This window comes from Lucilia sericata, unplaced genomic scaffold (genome assembly GCF_015586225.1).
Source record: "Lucilia sericata isolate MDLA Ls3-8-SP2 unplaced genomic scaffold, ASM1558622v1 Contig000404F_arrow, whole genome shotgun sequence".
In the NCBI taxonomy this organism is placed as follows: Eukaryota; Metazoa; Arthropoda; class Insecta; order Diptera; family Calliphoridae; genus Lucilia; species Lucilia sericata.
The window spans coordinates 225,001-248,590 of NW_023994422.1; the positions used below are offsets into that span (position 1 = coordinate 225,001).

Here is a 23,590-nt window from a genome sequence, read left to right on the forward strand (position 1 = left end):
AGATAGATAGATAGATAGATAGATAGATAGATAGATAGATAGATAGATAGATAGATAGATAGATAGATAGATAGATAGATAGATAGATAGATAGATAGATAGATAGATAGATAGATAGATAGATAGATAGATAGATAGATAGATAGATAGATAGATAGATAGATAGATAGATAGATAGATAGATAGATAGATAGATAGATAGATAGATAGATAGATAGATAGATAGATAGATAGATAGATAGATAGATAGATAGATAGATAGATAGATAGATAGATAGATAGATAGATAGATAGATAGATAGATAGATAGATAGATATGATAGATAGATAGATAGATAGATAGATAGATAGATAGATAGATAGATAGATAGATAGATAGATAGATAGATAGATAGATAGATAGATAGATAGATAGATAGATAGATAGATAGATAGATAGATAGATAGATAGATAGATAGATAGATAGATAGATAGATAGATAGATAGATAGATAGATAGATAGATAGATAGATAGATAGATGATAGATAGATAGATAGATAGATAGATAGATAGATAGATAGATAGATAGATAGATAGATAGATAGATAGATAGATAGATAGATAGATAGATAGATAGATAGATAGATAGATAGATAGATAGATAGATAGATAGATAGATAGATAGATAGATAGATAGATAGATAGAGATAGATAGATAGATAGATAGATAGATAGATAGATAGATAGATAGATAGATAGAAGATAGATAGATAGATAGATAGATAGATAGATAGATAGATAGATAGATAGATAGATAGATAGATAGATAGATAGATAGATAGATAGATAGATAGATAGATAGATAGATAGATAGATAGATAGTAGATAGATAGATAGATAGATAGATAGATAGAAGATAGATAGATAGATAGATAGATAGATAGATAGATAGATAGATAGATAGATAGATAGATAGATAGATAGATAGATAGATAGATAGATAGATAGATAGATAGATAGATAGATAGATAGATAGATAGATAGATAGAGTAGATAGATAGATAGATAGATAGATAGATAGATAGATAGATAGATAGATAGATAGATAGATAGATAGATAGATAGATAGATAGATAGATAGATAGATAGATAGATAGATAGATAGATAGATAGATAGATAGATAGATAGATAGATAGATAGATAGATAGATAGATAGATAGATAGATAGATAGATAGATAGATAGAGATAGTAGATAGATAGATAGATAGATAGATAGATAGATAGATAGATAGATAGATAGATAGATAGATAGATAGATAGATAGATAGATAGATAGATAGATAGATAGATAGATAGATAGATAGATAGATAGATAGATAGATAGATAGATAGATGATAGAAGATAGATAGATAGATAGATAGATAGATAGATAGATAGATAGATAGATAGATAGATAGATAGATAGATAGATAGATAGATAGATAGATAGATAGATAGATAGATAGATAGAGATAGATAGATAGAGATAGATAGATAGATAGATAGATAGATAGATAGATAGATAGATAGATAGATAGATAGATAGATAGATAGATAGATAGATAGATAGATAGATAGATAGATAGATAGATAGATAGATAGATAGATAGATAGATAGATAGATAGATAGATAGATAGATAGATAGATAGATAGATAGATAGATAGATAGATAGATAGATAGATAGATAGATAGATAGATAGATAGATAGATAGATAGATAGATAGATAGATAGATAGATAGATAGATAGATAGATAGATAGATAGATAGATAGATAGATAGATAGATAGATAGATAGATAGATAGATAGATAGATAGATAGATAGATAGATAGATAGATAGATAGATAGATAGATAGAGTAGATAGATAGATAGATAGATAGATAGATAGATAGATAGAGAGATAGATAGATAGATAGATAGATAGATAGATAGATAGATAGATAGATAGATAGATAGATAGATAGATAGATAAGATAGATAGATAGAATAGATAGATAGATAGATAGATAGATAGATAGATAGATAGATAGAATAGATAGATAGATAGATAGATAGATAGATAGGGAAACAGGTTCCATGTTTACTAAAATTTAAAAATGAAACAAAGTTTAGCATGTGATATTTTTATTAAAATTTAATCACATTCCTCCAAACTGTGAATGCCTTTTTATTGCTATTTTTTTTTTTAAATGCTAAAATATATTTAAAATGTTATTTTGAAAAAAAAATATTAATTAAGAAATGTTTTTAATTTGAATCCTTTTTTAGTTAAAGTCATTGTATCTAAGCCTTTAATGGTATTGATATGCTTAATATTTTTTTCTTTATGTAAAACGTTGACTCCTTCGATATTTTATTTGTTAATCCGTGTGTGCCTAATTAAAAAAAACCCTCTAAACCATGTTCGTAATCCTGCTGTGTATTTAACAAAAAATAATTAATTTTTTTTATTTTAAACAACAACAGGTTTGTTAATGTTTTAATTATTTTGTAAATGGAATCTTTTGCATGCCTTAATTTTTACTACACTTTGATCTCTCAACTAAATCAATTAATCACAAATTTTATTAATCCTGTTTCAATTATTTGTATTTTTTTCTTTCTTTTTTTTCTGTATTCTTCTTTGCAGTCGTAAAAAGGCATCGTTGTGACTCATCACTAAATGAAAAAATAAATCTCGAATGTCTGCTCTTATCCGATACATCTGCAGAGAATGGTGTTCCTCGTCATGTTGAAACTGTTTTGCAACATTTTAATAATTTACAACTATGCCAGGCTGAGTTAGTATTTTTGTTGGTTTATATTGTGGCTTTAGAATCAGGATTTGCCTAATCTAGTAGATGATGAACAGAGCAAATTGCTTGCAGAAGGGTTAACAGCCACAAGTTCATTTCATGCAAAAAATATATTACATTTATCACGCCACAAACCCAACTACAGCTCAACAGATACTAAAACAAGATTCTCTATAAAATTGTACACTCTGTTAGATGTTCAACAAGCTTCTTATAATGATCTTTATGCTCTACTCACTGGTTTTGTTACGGGTGATCTTTTAATCGTAACTTTAACACCAGCTCCCAAAACAGGTGCCAAAGGTTTTAGTACAACTCTGTCCATGCCACGTTATGTACTCTCCATGCAAGCAAAAATAAACCTTTACATCAACGTTTTCGTAAACTGGATGAACTCTCTTATATTTTGCGTGAGAAATTATTTGTACCCATGCGCTGTCAACAACTTAACTGGTTGGAATGCTGTATTTATCCCTCTCTAGATGGCATGCCTGCAGAACTTTATGATCATATTCTGAAATATTTAAGTAAAAATCAATTAAAATATTGGCCAATGTTAATAAAACATTGTATAATTTAACTAAAGACAGTAAATTTATGCAACAAAGTTCGAATTGAAATATTTTGTAAAATTTTATTTGTATTTAGTTTTTAAGGGGTTTTTTCCAAACTTTTGGTGAAAGTTATAACAAAAATAAAAATATTTTGAAAAACTTAATAAAGAGTTGTTGTTTTCCTTTTCTAAGATTTTTTATTTTTTTTGTTTTATTTGAATTATTTCATATATTTATTTGTTTTGATTATTTTTTTTTGTTGGTTTACTTGTTCTAGATAAAACGTTTTATTTCAATTTAATTTCAGATACTCCGGACTTCCCACATCAGTTATAGGTGTAACCTTGCTGATGATACTTTAGGTAAGTGAAACAATTTCTCTCCTAAGGAATATTAAGATAATCCACATGGTCTTCTAAAGTCTCGACTATAAACTTTACTTCGCTCTACGACTAGTCTACTCTATAGTCTAGTCTATAGTCTAGTCTATAGTCTAGTATAGTCTAGTCTATAGTCTAGTCTAGTCTAGTCTATAGTCTAGTCTATAGTCTAGTTATAGTTAGTCTATAGTCTAGTCTATAGTCTAGTCTATAGTCTAGTCTATAGTCTAGTCTATATAGTCTATAGTCTAGTCTATAGTCTAGTCTTAGTCTAGTCTATAGTCTAGTCTATAGTCTAGTCTATAGTCTAGTCTATAGTCTAGTCTATAGTCTAGTCTATAGTCTAGTCTATAGTCTAGTCTATAGTCTAGTCTATAGTCTAGTCTATAGTCTAGTCTATAGTCTAGTCTATAGTCTAGTCTATAGTCTAGTCTATAGTCTAGTCTATAGTCTAGTCTATAGTCTAGTCTATAGTCTAGTCTATAGTCTAGTCTATAGTCTAGTCTATAGTCTATAGTCTAGTCTATAGTCTATAGTCTAGTCTATAGTCTATAGTCTAGTCTATAGTCTTGTCTATAGTCTTGTCTATAGTCTAGTCTATAGTCTAGTCTATAGTCTTGTCTATAGTCTAGTCTATAGTCTAGTCTATAGTCTAGTCTATAGTCTAGTCTATAGTCTAGTCTATAGTCTAGTCTATAGTCTAGTCTATAGTCTATAGTCTAGTCTATAGTCTATAGTCTATAGTCTAGTCTATAGTCTATAGTCTAGTCTATAGTCTATAGTCTAGTCTATAGTCTATAGTCTAGTCTATAGTCTAGTCTATAGTCTATAGTCTAGTCTATAGTCTAGTCTATAGTCTAGTCTATAGTCTAGTCTATAGTCTAGTCTATAGTCTAGTCTATAGTCTAGTCTATAGTCTAGTCTATAGTCTAGTCTATAGTCTAGTCTATAGTCTAGTCTATAGTCTAGTCTATAGTCTAGTCTATAGTCTAGTCTATAGTCTAGTCTATAGTCTAGTCTATAGTCTAGTCTATAGTCTAGTCTATAGTCTAGTCTATAGTCTAGTCTATAGTCTAGTCTATAGTCTAGTCTATAGTCTAGTCTATAGTCCAGTCTATAGTCTAGTCTATAGTCTAGTCTATAGTCTAGTCTATAGTCTAGTCTATAGTCTAGTCTATAGTCTAGTATAGTCTAGTCTATAGTCTAGTCTATAGTCTAGTCTATAGTCTAGTCTATAGTCTAGTCTATAGTCTAGTCTATAGTCTAGTCTATAGTCTAGTCTATAGTCTAGTCTATAGTCTAGTCTAGTCTAGTCTATAGTCTAGTCTATAGTCTAGTCTATAGTCTAGTCTATAGTCTAGTATGTCTCTAGTCTATAGTCTAGTCTATAGTCTAGTCTATAGTCTAGTCTATAGTCTAGTCTATAGTCTAGTCTATAGTCTAGTCTATAGTCTAGTCTATAGTCTAGTCTATAGTCTAGTCTATAGTCTAGTCTATAGTCTAGTCTATAGTCTAGTCTATAGTCTAGTCTTTAGTCTAGTCTATAGTCTAGTCTATAGCCTAGTCTATAGCCTAGTTTATAGTCTAGTCTATAGTCTAGTCTATAGTCTAGTCTATAGTCTAGTCTATAGTCTAGTCTATAGTCTAGTCTATAGTCCAGTCTATAGTCTAGTCTATAGTCTAGTCTATAGTCTAGTCTATAGTCTAGTCTATAGTCTAGTCTATAGTCGAGTCTATAGTCTAGTCTATAGTCTAGTCTATAGTCTAGTCTATAGTCTAGTCTATAGTCTAGTCTATAGTCTAGTCTATAGTCTAGTCTAGTCTATAGTCTAGTCTATAGTCTAGTCTATAGTCTAGTCTATAGTCTAGTCTATAGTCTAGTCTATAGTCTAGTCTATAGTCTACTATAGTCTAGTCTAGACTATAGACTACACTATACTACTAGACTAGACTATAGTCCTTACTTAGACTAGACTATAGTCTTGACCATAGATTAGATTATATTCTCGACTACAGACCAGATTATAGTCTTGACTATGGACCGGATTATAGTCTTGAATACAGACCAGACTTTTGTCTTGACTATAGACCAGACTATAGTCTTGACTATAGACCAGACTATAGTCTGACTATAGACCAGACTATAGTCTTGACTATAGACCAGACTATAGTCTTGACTATAGACCAGACTATAGTCTTGACTATAGACCAGACTATAGTCTTGACTATAGACCAGAATATAGTCTTGACTATAGACCAGACTATAGTCTTGACTATAGACCCAGACTATAGTCTTGACTATAGACCAGACTATAGTCTTGACTATAGAACAGACAATAGCCTTAATTATAGAACCGACAATAGTCTTGACTATAGACCAGACAATAGTCTTGACTATTGACCTGACAATAGTCCTGATTATAGACAAGACTAGAGTCTTGACTGTAGACAAGATTATAATCTTGATTGTAAAATTCGATTTTTACTTAAAAAAATTAAAAAATATTACTTTATGTCATTAAGTTTTTTATAACATGCTTTAAACTTATAATTATTGTATTGTTTTTTACGAATTCTTAAATTTTAACGTAATTTTTAATTCTATATAATCTCCTCGATAAGATAATATACTTTTGAAAAGAAATCTACCTATAAAAAATGCGATAAAAGAAATTATTAAAATTCGAGTATTTTGTAATATTTAATTATAAAATAGTTAAGTATTAGATTTCGTAGTGAAAATAATTTATTTTTAGAACTATGATAGGATAGGAAGCATGTTTAACATAACAAAAGTTGACAAATTATTGAAAATATTCGCTCGCGAATATAATAACAAATGTTCTAATATCTTCCAAGCTCATCCTAATTCCACTCATTACTCTTGTTATTTACAGGGTTAATATTTCTAATATTTTGTGTAAAAATTACTTGCATTTTCCTTGTTTTATTCTTATGCCGTGTACCAATGTGTAAATATTCCTTTTTGAAGGTGGGTGGTTAGTTGGTTCTTATGTGGGGGTATAGCTTCTTCTATTTGCAAAAAAAATAAAAAAGGAAAAACGTTGTGTAAATAATACTTACTTCTATTTCCAAGTCAATTCGTGGCTGTTTTGGCATGTTGTGAATTTTGCTGTGAACCTATTCAATGTTTGTTTAGTGATATCATTTAATATTGGAAAAAATAATATTGATAATAAATATTTGCGTTATAAACTCTGAATGACTGACTTTTTTCTTATCACCATTTAAAAAACAACAATAATTGTAAGAAAATAATGTATTACGATTACTACAGACATACATATATTTATAAACTTACAAAAACATATATAAGCCAATGGACTTCTACTATTATTAGTAAAATTACGGCAATAAATTTTAAAAAGTAACATTTTCTAAGAAAAACTCCAATAGTAAGGACAACCTAAGATGTACTCTAAAATTTTAACTAATAACATTTTCTAACTACATACTACTTATATATAAAATGCGCCAAATATTTTTAACACCAACATATTCTTTATATTACTTCTATGAGTTCCTTACCAAAGTCCCATCTAGGTTTGTCTAGAAGTGTTTTTTTTTCAGGCAAATAGCATCCTTAAAAAGCTTTTCAATAGTAAAAGCTTAATATTTACACTAAAAGGATTTGATTGAGTAAAGTGATACATTAAAAGTACTCTTCTTCACAATTTTAAACACCAGAGAGTTAGTTCTATTTCTCAATACTCTCTCGCTCTCCTGGCTTATAATTCATATTTAGTGTAGTTGTTTTTACTACTAAAGTTCGATTCTTATAGCAAAAAATATCCTTACTTAATGCCCGTGTGTATAGTTAAGTTCGTTCACTTATTTGGGTGTGTGTGTAAGTTTGAATGTATGTCAGTATATGTGAATATTAATACGTATTGAAATGCAAGTAAAAGTCTTTTTATATGACACATCCGTGTTGTGCAAAAAATACATATAGCAAAAATAAATGGTACCAAAAATTTAAATTTTCCAAAATATTTATTTATTCTATAGTCTAAATATAAACTCGACTAAAATTTAGTCAATTTAGACAATAATGTTTCACTGTGGTCTAGTCTGTAGTCTTGACTATAGTCTATTCTATAGTATGGTCCATTCTATAGTCTACTCTATAATAGACTATAATCTAGTTTATAGTCTAGTCTATAGTCTAGTCTATAGTCTAGTCTATAGTCTAGTCTATAGTCTAGTCTATAGTCTAGTCTATAGTCTAGTCTATAGTCTAGTCTATAGTCTAGTATATAGTCTATCTAGTCTATAGTCTAGTCTATAGTCTAGTCTATAGTCTAGTCTATAGTCTAGTCTATAGTCTAGTCTATAGTCTAGTCTATAGTCTAGTCTATAGTCTAGTCTATAGTCTAGTCTATAGTCTAGTCTATAGTCTAGTCTATAGTCTAGTCTATAGTCTAGTCTATAGTCTAGTCTATAGTCTAGTCTATAGTCTAGTCTATAGTCTAGTCTATAGTCTAGTCTATAGTCTAGTCTATAGTCTAGTCTATAGTCTAGTCTATAGTCTAGTCTATAGTCTAGTCTATAGTCTAGTCTATAGTCTAGTCTATAGTCTAGTCTATAGTCTAGTCTATAGTCTAGTCTATAGTCTAGTCTATAGTCTAGTCTATAGTCTAGTCTATAGTCTAGTCTATAGTCTAGTCTATAGTCTAGTCTATAGTCTAGTCTAGTCTATAGTCTAGTCTATAGTCTAGTCTATAGTCTAGTCTATAGTCTAGTCTATAGTCTAGTCTATAGTCTAGTCTATAGTCTAGTCTATAGTCTAGTCTATGTCTATAGTCTAGTCTATAGTCTAGTCTATAGTCTAGTCTATAGTCTAGTCTATAGTCTAGTCTATAGTCTAGTCTATAGTCTAGTCTATAGTCTAGTCTATAGTCTAGTCTATAGTCTAGTCTATAGTCTAGTCTATAGTCTAGTCTATAGTCTAGTCTAGTCTAGTCTATAGTCTAGTCTATAGTCTCGTCTAGTCTAGTCTAGTCTATAGTCTAGTCTAGTCTAGTCTAGTCTAGTCTAGTCTAGTTAGTCTAGTCTAGTCTAGTCTAGTCCTAGTCTAGTCTAGTCTAGTCTAGTCTAGTCTAGTCTAGTCTAGTCTAGTCTAGTCTAGTCTAGTCTAGTCTAGTCTAGTAGTTAGTCTAGTCTAGTCTAGTCTAGTCTAGTCTAGTCTAGTCTATCTAGTCTAGTCTAGTCTAGTCTAGTCTAGTCTAGTCTATAGTCTAGTCTATAGTCTAGTCTATAGTCTAGTCTAATAGTCTAGTCTATAGTCTAGTCTATAGTCTAGTCTATAGTCTAGTCTATAGTCTAGTCTATAGTCTAGTCTATAGTCTAGTCTATAGTCTAGTCTATAGTCTAGTCTATAGTCTAGTCTATAGTCTAGTCTATAGTCTAGTCTATAGTCTAGTCTATAGTCTAGTCTATAGTCTAGTCTATAGTCTAGTCTATAGTCTAGTCTATAGTCTAAGTCTATAGTCTAGTCTATAGTCTAGTCTATAGTCTAGTCTATAGTCTAGTCTATAGTCTAGTCTATAGTCTAGTCTATAGTCTAGTCTATAGTCTAATCTATAGTCTAGTCTATAGTCTAGTCTATAGTCTAGTCTATAGTCTAGTCTATAGTCTAGTCTATAGTCTAGTCTATAGTCTAGTCTATAGTCTAGTCTATAGTCTAGTCTATAGTCTAGTCTATAGTCTAGTCTATAGTCTAGTCTATAGTCTAGTCTATAGTCTAGTCTATAGTCTAGTCTATAGTCTAGTCTATAGTCTAGTCTAGTCTAGTCTATAGTCTAGTCTATAGTCTAGTCTATAGTCTAGTCTATAGTCTAGTCTATAGTCTAGTCTATAGTCTAGTCTATAGTCTAGTCTATAGTCAAGTCTATAGTCTAGTCTATAGTCTAGTCTATAGTCTAGTCTATAGTCTAGTCTATAGTCCAGTATATAGTCTAGTCAATAGTCCAGTCTATTGCCTGGTGTTTAGCCTAAACAATTGTCTTATCTACATCCTAATTCATTGGTTAAACTATAGACTAGTTAATATATTTTACTAAATATTTTGTAGTCTTTAGCCTTCCCTATATTCTGGTAAGGTACTTTTTGGGCAAAATTTGACCCTGTTGTTTAAAGCTGTTCCATATTTTCTATAGTGCTATGAGTATGTCACTCTTTCTTTAACTATTTTACTCAACAGCATCCTAGTTTTGTTTCTATGATATTTTTGTTGGTTTATTCATATACTTCCTTTTGTTCTCTTGTTGTTATTGTTCAACGTTGTTTGAATGTCAGTGAGAGAATGAAAATTGGGTTCTGTCCCAGTTGATTTAGTTTGTTACTGTCATTTGTTAAAATTCAACCAAGCATATGGACGTCTAAAAGAAATGAAAAACGAACAACATATCCTAAGCGAACAAGCTGGCAAATAAACATTTAACTATTACTATTATTCCTCTTTACTTTTTCGTAGCAGCAGCATCTCTGATAGGTCTATACTTAGAACAAGTGAAACATATTCCATGCTTTTTTCTATTCTTCGTTTTATACTACCCATTTGTATGTAGTAGTTGTTTTTTTGTTTTGAATTCTGTTGCTGTTGTATTTGTTTTGTGTACTATGTTCTTTTTCTATTATTTATTTATACATTTTCCATTTAAACTAAAATACACACATATAGTCGCAGAAAACACATAATTATACGCACACATGACTATGTCTTGGTATTTGTTAGCTGAATCCCTACAGTTTTCATTTGAATTGCAGTTCATATTTTATTGGATCGTTATTATTCGATCATTATTTATTATTATATAATCTCATGTTTGTTATGCTCTCTTGAAAAAAATGTTAAAATCTAAATGTAGATTTTGAAAGGTAGAAAGAAGCCTTTTAAAATTCCCTCTAAAAGCATTCTTCTGAACTGATATCGGTTCATGAACAGTCACAGATTAATGGCTATTTTGGTATGGATGTAATGTAACATGTTTTAAACTTTTTTTCACTAATAAGGGGATCTTGTTCCAAAACTTGCAGAGATATTTGTTCTTGTTTTTCTATTTACTGTTATTTGATTTTTCGTTTTGTTTGTTAGTATTTGTGTTAATGATGCATATTTCTGTCTGCTTAGGTAAACACGAGTCCAGTAGGAAAAAGTTCTCGGAAATAAATTCGGCATGTATATACAATTTCAAATCATTCAATGACTCTTGTTTTAGTCTGTTTTAAAAACGAAGAATATCTTGTATAATACTATAAGGACTTTTTGGATTACCCTCTTATGCGTACCTTATAATTATGTGTCTCCGTATATTCCTGTATATGTGTACGTTTCCTTCGAAACAAATACAATCAACATGAATTTAATTTTTTTCCATTTCACAAGAAAATGTATGTGAATTTTTTTTATGCATAGACATGTGTTTATATTTCGTAAATTTCTTTGCAGCAATTATCTTACAGCTTTAATTTGAAATGATTTTTTTAATTGCAAGACTAAACGATGTTTCTATTTAAAGAGGGACGATTGCATATGAGAATTTACACACTCATGGAGTGCCAATCCGGGCTGTAGTGTGTAGTCTATAGTCTAGTTTATAGTATAATCTACAATCTAGATTATATCCTAATCTATAGTCTAGTCTATAGTCTAGTCTATAGTCTAGTCTATAGTCTAGTCTATAGTCTAGTCTATAGTCTAGTCTATAGTCTAGTCTATAGTCTAGTCTATAGTCTAGTCTATAGTCTAGTCTATAGTCTAGTCTATAGTCTAGTCTATAGTCTAGTCTATAGTCTAGTCTATAGTCTAGTCTATAGTCTAGTCTATAGTCTAGTCTATAGTCTAGTCTATAGTCTAGTCTATAGTCTAGTCTATAGTCTAGTCTATAGTCTAGTCTATAGTCTAGTCTATAGTCTCGTCTATAGTCTAGTCTATAGTCTAGTCTATAGTCTAGTCTATAGTCTAGTCTATAGTCTAGTCTATAGTCTAGTTCTATAGTCTAGTCTATAGTCTAGTCTATAGTCTAGTCTATAGTCTAGTCTATAGTCTAGTCTATAGTCTAGTCTATAGTCTAGTCTATAGTCTAGTCTATAGTCTAGTCTATAGTCTAGTCTATAGTCTAGTCTATAGTCTAGTCTATAGTCTAGTCTATAGTCTAGTCTATAGTCTAGTCTATAGTCTAGTCTATAGTCTAGTCTATAGTCTAGTCTATAGTCTAGTCTATAGTCTAGTCTATAGTCTAGTCTATAGTCTAGTCTATAGTCTAGTCTATAGTCTAGTCTATAGTCTAGTCTATAGTCTAGTCTATAGTCTAGTCTATAGTCTAGTCTATAGTCTAGTCTATAGTCTAGTCTATAGTCTAGTCTATAGTCTAGTCTATAGTCTAGTCTATAGTCTAGTCTATAGTCTAGTCTATAGTCTAGTCTATAGTCTAGTCTAGTCTAGTCTATAGTCTAGTCTAGTCTATAGTCTAGTCTAGTCTATAGTCTAGTCTATAGTCTAGTCTATAGTCTAGTCTATAGTCTAGTCTATAGTCTAGTCTAGTCTATAGTCTAGTCTAGTCTATAGTCTAGTCTATAGTCTAGTCTATAGTCTAGTCTATAGTCTAGTCTATAGTCTAGTCTAGTCTATAGTCTAGTCTATAGTCTAGTCTAGTCTATAGTCTAATCTATAGTCTAGTCTAGTCTAGTCTAGTCTAGTCTATAGTCTATAGTCTATAGTCTATAGTCTATAGTCTATAGTCTAGTCTAGTCTAGTCTAGTCTAGTCTAGTCTAGTCTAGTCTAGTCTAGTCTAGTCTATAGTCTAGTCTAGTCTATAGTCTAGTCTAGTCTATAGTCTGTTCTTATTTCCTGGATAGATAAGAACAGATTTTACATTCTGCTTCTATGAAAAATCTCGTAAAATCATAAACATATACACACATGTACCTGGTGGTATCCCCATTTTTTTATGACCCAAAAACCTAATTTTGTCTATCAATTGAATAAAATTTAAATCATACAACAATTACTATATATGCAACTATAGCTCAAATATTCCGAAACTGAATACAGCGAATAAAATTTCCCTGCCATGTTCCCCAATTTGGAATCTTTAAAAAAGAAACATAATAAATACATTAAAACAATGGACAATTTTCTATTGATAACAAAGATTACAAATGTTTACCTTCAAAACGGACTAAAGACAGAACTTTGTTCAAAGTAAAACAAACATATTGTTTACATTTATCAGCGAGGGGGTGGTTGTATTGTGAGAAAGAGAGGGTGTTTAAATATTGTTTTTGTTTTGTTTTTAATTTTTACTATAAGACAACATTTATCAGTGTGTTTATCTCATCTTTTAGAGCTTGAGGCAATAACATTTTAGTTACAGTTGTTGTTATTGTAAGACAGGATAATATAAAAATTACAAAAATAAAAACAAAAAAAAAAAAAGAATAACAGTACAAAACCATAGAAAATAAATTAGCCCCAAAAATAATGACAATAACAACAATGTTTATTGTTCATTTGTAGAACACGGACTCTGACAGCTGAATGTCATACACTTGGCTTTTGTTGTAATAAAACTTTCACTCACAATTACTCTCTCCTACAGTTTAAAGGATAACATAAAAGCTTGAAAGCTTTTTTGCTCATATGCTATCAAAAACAAATCTCTCTTTTTCTCAGTATATTATCCTTTTGAGAGTTTTTGTTTGACTTTATTTTGACAAGAAAAACAACAACACAAAAGCAATAACAAAGAGTAGACATTTATTATATACATTTTTATAAATGAACCATTTTACAGGACATTTCATTTAAGGATAATGGCACAAATTTCAGTTTCATTTCGGTGCTGGTTACAAGAGTTTCTCTAACTTTTGCTGCTAACTCTTAACGCTAATCACAATTATGTGGAACGACATTTTTTTACACACACATATAACGGAATAGAAAATCTCAAAACATATTAAAGCAAAAATAACAGAAAATTGGAATAATAATAAAAAAAAGTAGGGAAAATCGCGTCGTGAACTTGACACATAAAGTAAGAAATTTTGAAATTTAGCAATGTTTACCGTTACGTTTTGTGAATAACCGATGTGTGTGTAAAACGAAACTTTACGAAAAAATTTAAAGTAACAATAATTAAAAGAAAAAAAATCTATAAATAAATAATTATAGAAAAGGAAATTGCAAATTAAAGAAAAATATTAAATATAAAAATCTCAAGTTTTTAGCTTTTTTTAAGCTGACTGGTTGGTTGTGTATGCGTTATTTTAATATTGTTTTATTATCTTTTTATTTTTATTTGGTTTCGAAACACCAAAACCAGCTTTTAGTATTAAAGAAGTTTGTGGTTTATAGTTAGTTCTTGCTATATTTACTTTTACTACATCTTCTTCAAAGTGAATCTCTTAGTGGTGTCTAATACAGTTTGTTGTTATTGTTTTTTGTTATTTTTTGCAATATACACCATTTCTTGAATGAAATTTGAGAAAGAAATTTAAAATTTTAAAACTATTATTTTTGTGTAGAATTGAATTTTAAATGAACATTAGATTTTTTTTTTACAATTTAGTGATATATTGAAAATTAAATCTTTGATTTTTTGTGAAAACATGAATTTTTAATGAAAATTTTAGTTGAATTCTACTTCAGTTTAAGTTCTAGTTTATTCTAGTTCAGTTCTTGTTCAGTTCTAGTTCAGTTCTAGTTCAGTTCTAGTCAGTTCTAGTCAGTTCTAGTTCAGTTCTAGTTCAGTTCTAGTTCAGTTCTAGTTCAGTTCTAGTTCAGTTCTAGTTCAGTTCTAGTTCAGTTCTAGTTCAGTTCTAGTTCAGTTCTAGTTCAGTTCTAGTTCAGTTCTAGTTCAGTTCTAGTTCAGTTCTAGTTCAGTTCTAGTTCAGTTCTAGTTCAGTTCTAGTTCAGTTCTAGTTCAGTTCTAGTTCAGTTCTAGTTCAGTTCTAGTTCAGTTCTAGTTCAGTTCTAGTTCAGTTCTAGTTCAGTTCTAGTTCAGTTCTAGTTCAGTTCTAGTTCAGTTCTAGTTCAGTTCTAGTTCAGTTCTAGTTCAGTTCTAGTTCAGTTCTAGTTCAGTTCTAGTTCAGTTCTAGTTCAGTTCTAGTTCAGTTCTAGTTCAGTTCTAGTTCAGTTCTAGTTCAGTTCTAGTTCAGTTCTAGTTCAGTTCTAGTTCAGTTCTAGTTCAGTTCTAGTTCAGTTCTAGTTCAGTTCTAGTTCAGTTCTAGTTCAGTTCTAGTTCAGTTCTAGTTCAGTTCTAGTTCAGTTCTAGTTCAGTTCTAGTTCAGTTCTAGTTCAGTTCTAGTTCAGTTTAGTTCAGTTCTAGTTCAGTTCTAGTTCAGTTCTAGTCAGTTTCTAGTTCAGTTCTAGTCAGTTCTAGTTCAGTTCTAGTTCAGTTCTAGTTCAGTTCTAGTTCAGTTCTAGTTCAGTAGTTCAGTTCTAGTTCAGTTCTAGTTCAGTTCTAGTTCAGTTCTAGTTCGTTCTAGTTCAGTTCTAGTTCAGTTCTAGTTCAGTTCTAGTTCAGTTCTAGTTCAGTTCTAGTTCAGTTCTAGTCAGTTCTAGTTCAGTTCTAGTCAGTTCTAGTTCAGTTCTAGTTCAGTTCTAGTTCAGTTCTAGTTCAGTTCTAGTTCAGTTCTAGTTCAGTTCTAGTTCAGTTCTAGTTCAGTTCTAGTTCAGTTCTAGTTAGTTCTAGTTCAGTTCTAGTTCAGTTCTAGTTCAGTTCTAGTTCGTTCTAGTTCAGTTCTAGTTCAGTTCTAGTTCAGTTTCTAGTTCAGTTCTAGTTCAGTTCTAGTTCAGTTCTAGTTAGTTCAGTTCTAGTTGAGTTCTAGTTCAGTTCTAGTTCAGTCCTAGTTCAGTTCTAGTTCAGTTCTAGTTCAGTTCTAGTTCAGTTCTAGTTCAGTTCTAGTTCAGTTCTAGTTCAGTTCTAGTTCAGTTCTAGTTCAGTTCTAGTTCAGTTCTAGTTCAGTTCTAGTTCAGTTCTAGTTCAGTTCTAGTTCAATTCTAGTTCAGTTCTAGTTCCGTTCTAGTTCAGTTCTAGTTCAGTTCTAGTTCAGTTCTAGTTCAGTTCTAGTTCAGTTCTAGTTCAGTTCTAGTTCAGTTCTAGTTCAGTTCTAGTTCATTTCTAGTTCATTTCTAGTTCAGTTCTAGTTCAGTTCTAGTTCAGTTCTAGTTCAGAAATACCTACACAACCATTAAAATTACCTTTTCCACATTTCGCAGAGTATATGGTGTACTCTGCTAAACACTAACACATTCTCCCCCCATAAACCGTACTAACTCTTGTATGTATGGTTTTTTATATCTGTGGCTGTAAGCTGCTGTTTCCTTTGTTGGCTACATGTTAGTATGCTTTTGTATGTGTTCCTATGCGTATATAGAAAGTGCGTAAGTGTGCTTTTATTTTTTTCTACTATACATCCTTACTCGGCATTTAAAGTTGCTTTATTTTACAGTAGAGTTTTATTGTATCCCCTTAGATTTTTTTCTTCTTATATCTAATACATACACAATTTTTTTCTGTTATTCTGTTTGATATTTAAATTGTATTGTGTCTGTGTTCTGTTTTGAGAATGTGTACATGTGTTTAAGTGTGATCACGCACAGAATAATGTTATTTGCATAAATATTCCTTGTATTTTCGTTTTTTTTTCCTTTTTTGTTGTTGCATACATTTTCCTTTTGCCAGTTGACTAAAAAGAGTCCTGTGGAATAAAATAGAGATAAAAAATCAAAATAAAGTTGTTCAATTTAGTGTGTGCTGTTAAATAAAAATAAATAAAATAATTTTTAAGTAAAATATTTATTTAGAAAAATAAATATAAATAAAAGTAAAATAAAAGCGAAAAAATTTATAAAGTAAATAAAAATATTATTTTTTTTGTGAAAGTTTAAAAATGAAAATTTAAATCTTATATTTGAATGAAGTGTATAACTTAAGTGCAGTGCGGAAAATTAAAAATTTAGTTCGTTTTAAGCTAAAACTACGTGTTAATGTTGTAATTACCTGTAAACCAGATTTTTTTGTACGTGTTGGAAATTTGAGAGTTTTCTTTATTAGTTTTTGGTTTTCTTGGTAATTATTTCGTTTTGGCTTGCCTTTATTAGAAAGCCAAAGGAATTTTTGTGGTATTAATAGGATTCGAAGGAAATGACATACTTTTTGAGTTGTTGTTCTTTTAAGAAATTGCTGAATTATTTGTTGGCACTTTAAGTAAAAGCTAGCAAATTATTTGGAAATTTTTGATGATATTTAATTTGCTAGACTGATATGGAGGTATATTTTATTAAATTTGTAATACATATCTCAAAATTTTATTTTGCGATTTAAAATACCTGTGAGTCTTCAAACTGTAAAGTTAATACATTTAAAACTATGATACATTTAATTTTAGTTTAGTTCAAGTCAGTTCTAGTTCATTGTAGTTTCTAGTTCAGTTCTAGTTCAGTTCTAGTTCAGTTGTCAGTTCAGTTCTGTTCAGTCTAGTCAGTTCTAGTCTTTTCAGTTCTAGTCAGTTCTGTCATTTAGTTCTCTGTTAAGTTCAGTTCTAGTTCAGTTCTAGTTCAGTTCTAGTTCAGTTCTAGTTTCAGTCAGTTCTAGTTCAGTTTAGCTTCAGTTCTAGTTCAGTCTAAGTTCTAGTTTTCTAGTTCATTCTAGTTCAGTTCTAGTTCAGTTTCAGTTCTTTCAGTCAGTTCTAGTTCTTTAGTTCAGTTCAGTTCATTCTAGTTTCTAGTTCAGTTTAGTTCAGTTCTAGTTCAGTTCTGTTCTTCTAGTTCAGTTCTAGTTCAGTTTAGTTTCAGTTCAGTTCAGTCTTTAGTTCGTTCTAGTCATTATAGTTCTTCAGTTCTAGTTCAGTTCTAGTTCAGTTCTAGTCATTCTATCAGTTCTAGTTCAGTTCTAGTTCAGTTCTAGTTCAGTTCTAGTTCAGTTCTAGTTCAGTTCTAGTTCAGTTCTAGTTCAGTTCTAGTTCAGTTCTAGTTCAGTTCTAGTTCAGTTCTAGTTCAGTTCTAGTTCAGTTCTAGTTCAGTTCTAGTTCAGTTCTAGTTCAGTTCTAGTTCAGTTCTAGTTCAGTTCTAGTTCAGTTCTAGTTCAGTTCTAGTTCAGTTCTAGTTCAGTTCTAGTTCAGTTCTAGTTCAGTTCTAGTTCAGTTCTAGTTCAGTTCTAGTTCAGTTCTAGTTCAGTTCTAGTTCAGTTCTAGTTCAGTTCTAGTTCAGTTCTAGTTCAGTTCTAGTTCAGTTCTAGTTCAGTTCTAGTTCAGTTCTAGTTCAGTTCTAGTTCAGTTCTAGTTCAGTTCTAGTTCAGTTCTAGTGCAGTTCTAGTTCAGTTCTAGTTCAGTTCTAGTTCAGTTCTAGTTCAGTTCTAGTTCAGTTCTAGTTCAGTTCTAGTTCAGTTCAGTTAGTTCAGTTCTAGTTCAGTTCTAGTTCAGTTCTAGTTCAGTTCTATTCAGTTCTAGTTTCAGTTCTAGTTCAGTTCTAGTTCGTTCTAGTTCAGTTCTAGTTTCAGTTCTAGTTCAAGTTCTAGTTTCAGTTCTCGTTCAGTGCTATAGTCAGTTCTAGTCAGTTCTAGTTCAGTTCTAGTTCAGTTCTAGGTTCAGTTCTAGTTCAGTTCTAGTGCAGTTCTAGTTCAGTTTCTAGTTCAAGTTCTAGTTCAGTTCTAGTCAGTTTCTAGTTCAGTTCTAGTTCAGTTCTAGTTCAGTCTAGTTCAGTTCTACTTCAGTCTAGTTCAGTTCTAGTTTCAGTTCTAGTTCAGTTCTAGGTTCAGTTCTAGTTCAGTTCTAGTTCAGTTCTAGTTCGTTTCTAGTTCGTCTAGTTACAGTTCTAGTTCATTTCTAGTGTCAGTTCTGGTTCAGTTCTAGTTCAGTTTCTAGTCAGTTTAGTTCGTTCTAGGTCATTCTAGTTTCAGTTCTAGTTCAGTTCTAGTTTCAGTTCTAGTCAGGGTTCTAGTCAGTTCTAGTTCAGTTCTAGTTCTAGTTCAGTTCTAGTTCAGTTCTAGTTCAGTTCTAGTTCAGTTCTAGTTCAGTTCTAGTTCAGTTCTAGTTCAGTTCTAGTTCAGTTCTAGTTCAGTTCTAGTTCAGTTCTCTAGTTCAGTTCTAGTTCAGTTCTAGTAGTTCTAGTTCAGTTCTAGTTCAGTTCTAGTTCAGTTCTAGTTCAGTTCTAGTTCAGTTCTAGTTCCGTTCTAGTTCAGTTCTAGTTCAGTTCTAGTTTCAGTTCTAGTTCAGTTCTAGTTCATCTAGTTCAGTTCTAGTTCAGTTCTAGTTCAGTTCTAGTTCAGTTTCTAGTTCAGTTCTAGTTCAGTTCTAGTTCAGTTCTAGTTCAGTTCTAGTTTCAGTTCTAGTTCAGTTCTAGTTCAGTTCTAGTTCGTTCTAGTTCAGTTCTAGTTCAGTTCTAGTTCAGTTCTAGTTCAGTTCTAGTTCAGTTCTAGTTCAGTTCTAGTTCAGTTCTAGTTCAGTTCTAGTCAGTTCTAGTTCAGTTCTAGTTCAGTTCCGTAGTTCAGTTCTAGTTCAGTTTCTAGTTCAGTTCTAGTTCAGTTCTAGTTCAGTTCTAGTCAGTTCTAGTCAGTTCTAGTTCAGTTATAGTTCAGGTTCTAGTTCAGTTCTAGTTCAGTTCTAGGTTCAGTTCTAGTTCAGTTTCGTTCAGTTCTAGTTCAGTTCTAGTTCAGTTCTAGTTCAGTTCTAGTTCAGTTCTAGTTCAGTTCTAGTTCAGTTCTAGTTCAGTTCTAGTTCAGTTCTAGTTCAGTTCTAGTTCAGTTCTAGTTCAGTTCTAGTTCAGTTCTAGTTCAGTTTGTTCAGTTCTAGTTCAGTTCTAGTTCAGTTTAGTTCATTTCTAGTTCAGTTTAGTTCAGTTTCTAGTTCAGTTCTAGTTCAGTTCTAGTTCAGTTCTAGTTCAGTTTCTAGTTTCAGTTCTAGTTCAGTTCTAGTTCAGTTCTAGTTCATTCTGTTCAGTTCTAGTTTTCTTTCTAGTTCATTTCTCTTCAGTTCTAGTTCAGTTCTAGTTCAGTTCTTTTAGTTCTAGTTCCGTTCTAGTTCAGTTCTAGTTCAGTTCTACTAGTTCAGTTCTAGTTCAGTTCTAGTTCAGTTCTAGTTCAGTTCTAGTTCAGTTTCTAGTTCAGTTCTAGTTCAGTTCTGTTCAGTTCTAGTTCAGTTCTAGTTCAGTTCTAGTTCTAGTTCTAGTTCAGTTCTAGTTCAGTTCTAGTTCAGTTCTAGTTCAGTTTCTAGTTCAGTTCTAGTTCAGTTCTAGTTCAGTTCTAGTTCAGTTATAGTTCATTCTAGTTCAGTTCTAGTTCAGTTCTAGTTCAGTTCTAGTTCAGTTCTAGTTCAGTTCTAGTTCAGTTCTAGTTCAAGTTCTAGTTCAGTTCTAGTTCAGTTCTAGTTCAGTTCTAGTTCAGTTCTAGTTCAGTTATAGTTCAGTTCTAGTTCAGTTCTAGTTCAGTTCTAGTCAGTTCTAGTTCAGTTCTAGTTCAGTTCTAGTTCAGTTCTAGTCAGTTCTAGTTCAGTTCTAGTAAAGTTCAAGTTCAGTTCTAATCAGTTCTAGTCTAGTTCTGGTTTCATTTTTATTTTAGTTCTGGTTTTCGGTTTTGCCTTCGGGTGTAATCTTCAATAAGAATCTTTATAAATTAAAAATACCTAGAAAATTTATTAATATAAAGTTATAAATATCTCTCGTGGGGAATCATTTTTTTAATATTCCTTTAAATTTAACATTACTCTATTAAATGAAATTACTTTTGTGCAACTCTAAAGGTAAAAGTCTTTATAACAGTTACAATTTTTTTCTATTAAAATTCCAACATTTTTAACCCAAAGTTTTTACATTTTTGTTAATTTCCTAAAACAACTAAGATGTGTAATTTGAGTAAATTTTATTAAACATTTTATATAAAATGAAATTTTCCTTTAACAAACGTCCAGCATTCTTTCTCACACAAACACTTGCTAAATTATGTTGAAAAAGTGCCAACAAAATAAATTCGGTTTCTACCAATACAAAACCAAAGTGAAAAGATAAAAATAAATAAAAAATAAAGGGTTGAAGGTCAGGTTTATTTACATAGAGAAAACTAGAGAGAGGAGAAGAGGTGTATGCCACAAACAGTGTTATACTACTGACACTCAAAATACCAGCACCAAACAACCACACTCTAATACTGAAAAAAGCAAAAAAATATATTTGTATAAATATTGGATAATTTTAATGACTAGAGCACCAAGATGCTACTGATGATGATGAAGAAGAGGAAAATGTTGATGATGAAGGCGATAACGAGAAGGATGCTAAAATTTTAAGCAACCAAATTACGGAAACACGTTTTACGGAAGGTGTAAAAAACTTCTTGGAGTTTTTTATCTTGATTTTTTTGCTGGGTGCTTGTAATAATTGGAAAAGTTTTGTAATAATAACAAAATTTGTTAACAAACTAAAAAAATCTACTATAATTTAAAAAATACACAGTTTATTAAGTGTTCCTGTTGTTTGACTAACTACTAGCAACAAGAGCTGTTTTAGTATTAGCCACCTTAAACATATACACACATACTACATCAGCATCAACATCCCTCATCAAGTTGGATTATTCAACAAATAACGGACCATGGGAGAAAAACCCCGCTGTGTTATCAGTTGCCACTGGCAACACAGGAAATACCGGAAACGCAAATCAAACACACACTTCTGCTTCCGCTACAACGGTCATCAACAATCAACAGTATTCAACAGCATTAACGACAAATGTGGTTCCTACTTCAGCTTCGCATTCTGCTGCTGGTGGTGGGGTTGGTTTACAAAATACCCAATCAAGCTTAAAAGCAACTCATCACAAATCATGCAACAACTACAGCAGCAGCATCATCACCAACAACAACAGCAGCAACAACAACGTCAATTGCAACATCAGCATAGTATTGCGGCGGTAGGAAGTGCCCATGTTCATCACTCCCACTCGCATAATGTGTCACGTCAACTAACTCATCAACACTCACATCCACCGCTACAACATGCCCTGGCCAATACTAATGCAAATGCAACAACAACTACTACGGCAGCACAGCATCATCACCATCAACATCAGCATACACACCAACATCAGCATCATCATCCTCCCCTGCAGCATCATATATCCCTCAATAGTGGCAATATATCAACATCTGTTGCCACTTCCTCCTCCGCCTCTGCGGCCTCTTCATCTGCAGCAGCTCATCGTCATTGTCAATCTTCCAGTGTCAACAACACATCAAATATGGCTAATACGGTGTCATCTGTTAAAGTATCAACACATCATCATGCTCGTCATCATTTGACGCCTCAACACCGATCCCTATCACAACAACATGCTGCTGCAACTCTAAGACGTCGTACTCTAAGTCATGTGCCACGTTCTTATTCAGCATCTGCCGCCACTAGTGCTGGATCTAGTGGGGATCAAAATACTAATACTTTAACATCGTCTTTACGCGCAAGTGGTAAAGGTGGCAGTGGAGGCGGAGGATCAGGTCATAATGTTGTTGTTGTAGAACGTTCTCGTTGTCGTTCACCTATGATGTTGTGCCACAGTCATAGTGATGGTGAATTTCCTATGTACAAAGGTGAGTGTTAATTAAAGTTAAAAGAATTCAGTTCTAGTTCAGTACTAGTTCAGTTTTAGTTTAGTTCTAGTTGAACTCAGTTCTAGTTGATTTCTACTTCAGTTCTAGTTCAGTTCTGGTTCAGTTCTAGTTCAGTTCTAGTTCAGTTCTAGTTCAGTTCTAGTTCAGTTCTAGTTTAGTTCTAGTTCAGTTCCAGTTCCAGTTCTAGTTCAGTTCTAGTTCAGTTCTACTTCAGTCAGTTCTAGTTCAGTTCTAGTTCAGTTCTAGTTCAGTTCTAGTTCAGTTCTAGTTCAGTTCTAGTTCAGTTCTAGTTCAGTTCTAGTTCAGTTCTAGTTCAGTTCTAGTTCAGTTCTAGTTCAGTTCTAGTTCAGTTCTAGTTCAGTTCTAGTTCAGTTCTAGTTCAGTTCTAGTTCAGTTCTAGTTCAGTTCTAGTTCAGTTCTAGTTCAGTTCTAGTTCAGTTCTAGTTCAGTTCTAGTTCAGTTCTAGTTCAGTTCTAGTTCAGTTCTAGTTCAGTTCTACTTCAGTTCTAGTTCAGTTCTAGTTCAGTTCTAGTTCAGTTCTAGTTCAGTTCTAGTTCAGTTCTAGTTCAGTTCTAGTTCAGTTCTAGTTCAGTTCTAGTTCAGTTCTAGTTCAGTTCTAGTTCAGTTCTAGTTCAGTTCTAGTTCAGTTCTAGTTCAGTTCTAGTTCAGTTCTAGTTCAGTTCTAGTTCAGTTCTAGTTCAGTTCTAGTTCAGTTCTAGTTCAGTTCTAGTTCAGTTCTAGTTCAGTTCTAGTTCAGTTCTAGTTCAGTTCTAGTTCAGTTCTAGTTCAGTTCTAGTTCAGTTCTAGTTCAGTTCTAGTTCATTTCTAGTTCAGTTCTAGTTCAGTTCTAGTTCATTTCTAGTTCAGTTCTAGTTCAGTTCTAGTTCAGTTCTAGTTCAGTTCTAGTTCAGTTCTAGTTCAGTTCTAGTTCAGTTCTAGTTCAGTTCTAGTTCAGTTCTAGTTCAGTTCTAGTTCAGTTCTAGTTCAGTTCTAGTTCAGTTCTAGTTCAGTTCTAGTTCAGTTCTAGTTCAGTTCTAGTTCAGTTCTAGTTTAGTTCTAGTTCAGTTCTAGTTCTAGTTTAGTTCTAGTTCAGTTCTAGTTCAGTTCTAGTTCAGTTCTAGTTTAGTTCTAGTTCAGTTCCAGTTCTAGTTCAGTTCTAGTTCAGTTCTAGTTTAGTTCTAGTTCAGTTCCAGTTCTAGTTCAGTTCTAGTTC

The 23,590-nt window shown here is 31.6% G+C and overlaps 2 protein-coding genes across 3 annotated transcripts in view; both read left to right on the forward strand.

Moving 5' to 3' along the window:
- LOC119604567 overlaps window positions 1–3,741 on the forward strand; it is an 8,867-nt gene extending 5,126 nt beyond the window's left edge. The window contains exon 2 of one of the 2 annotated variants that reach the window (XM_037957262.1): window positions 2,656–3,367. In XM_037957262.1, coding sequence (XP_037813190.1) covers window positions 2,656–2,858 — 203 coding nt within the window. In that variant the 3' untranslated portion in view covers window positions 2,859–3,367. Of the gene's footprint in view, window positions 1–2,655; window positions 3,368–3,682 lie in introns of those variants that run through there. The other variant, XM_037957263.1, reaches the window with a different exon arrangement.
- A 17,092-nt stretch (window positions 3,742–20,833) lies between these two features.
- LOC119604564 (histidine-rich protein PFHRP-II-like) lies at window positions 20,834–22,367 on the forward strand. Its single transcript, XM_037957258.1, has one exon. It carries the CDS (start codon window positions 21,366–21,368, stop codon window positions 22,365–22,367), a length of 1,002 nt encoding a protein of 333 aa, XP_037813186.1. The 5' UTR covers window positions 20,834–21,365.
- Window positions 22,368–23,590: the final 1,223 nt, after the last annotated feature.

Bases quoted from the DNA above. Each gene is read 5' to 3' on its own strand.
- LOC119604564 (XM_037957258.1), top strand. From the start codon at position 21,366: ATGGGAGAAAAACCCCGCTGTGTTATCAGTTGCCACTGGCAACACAGG.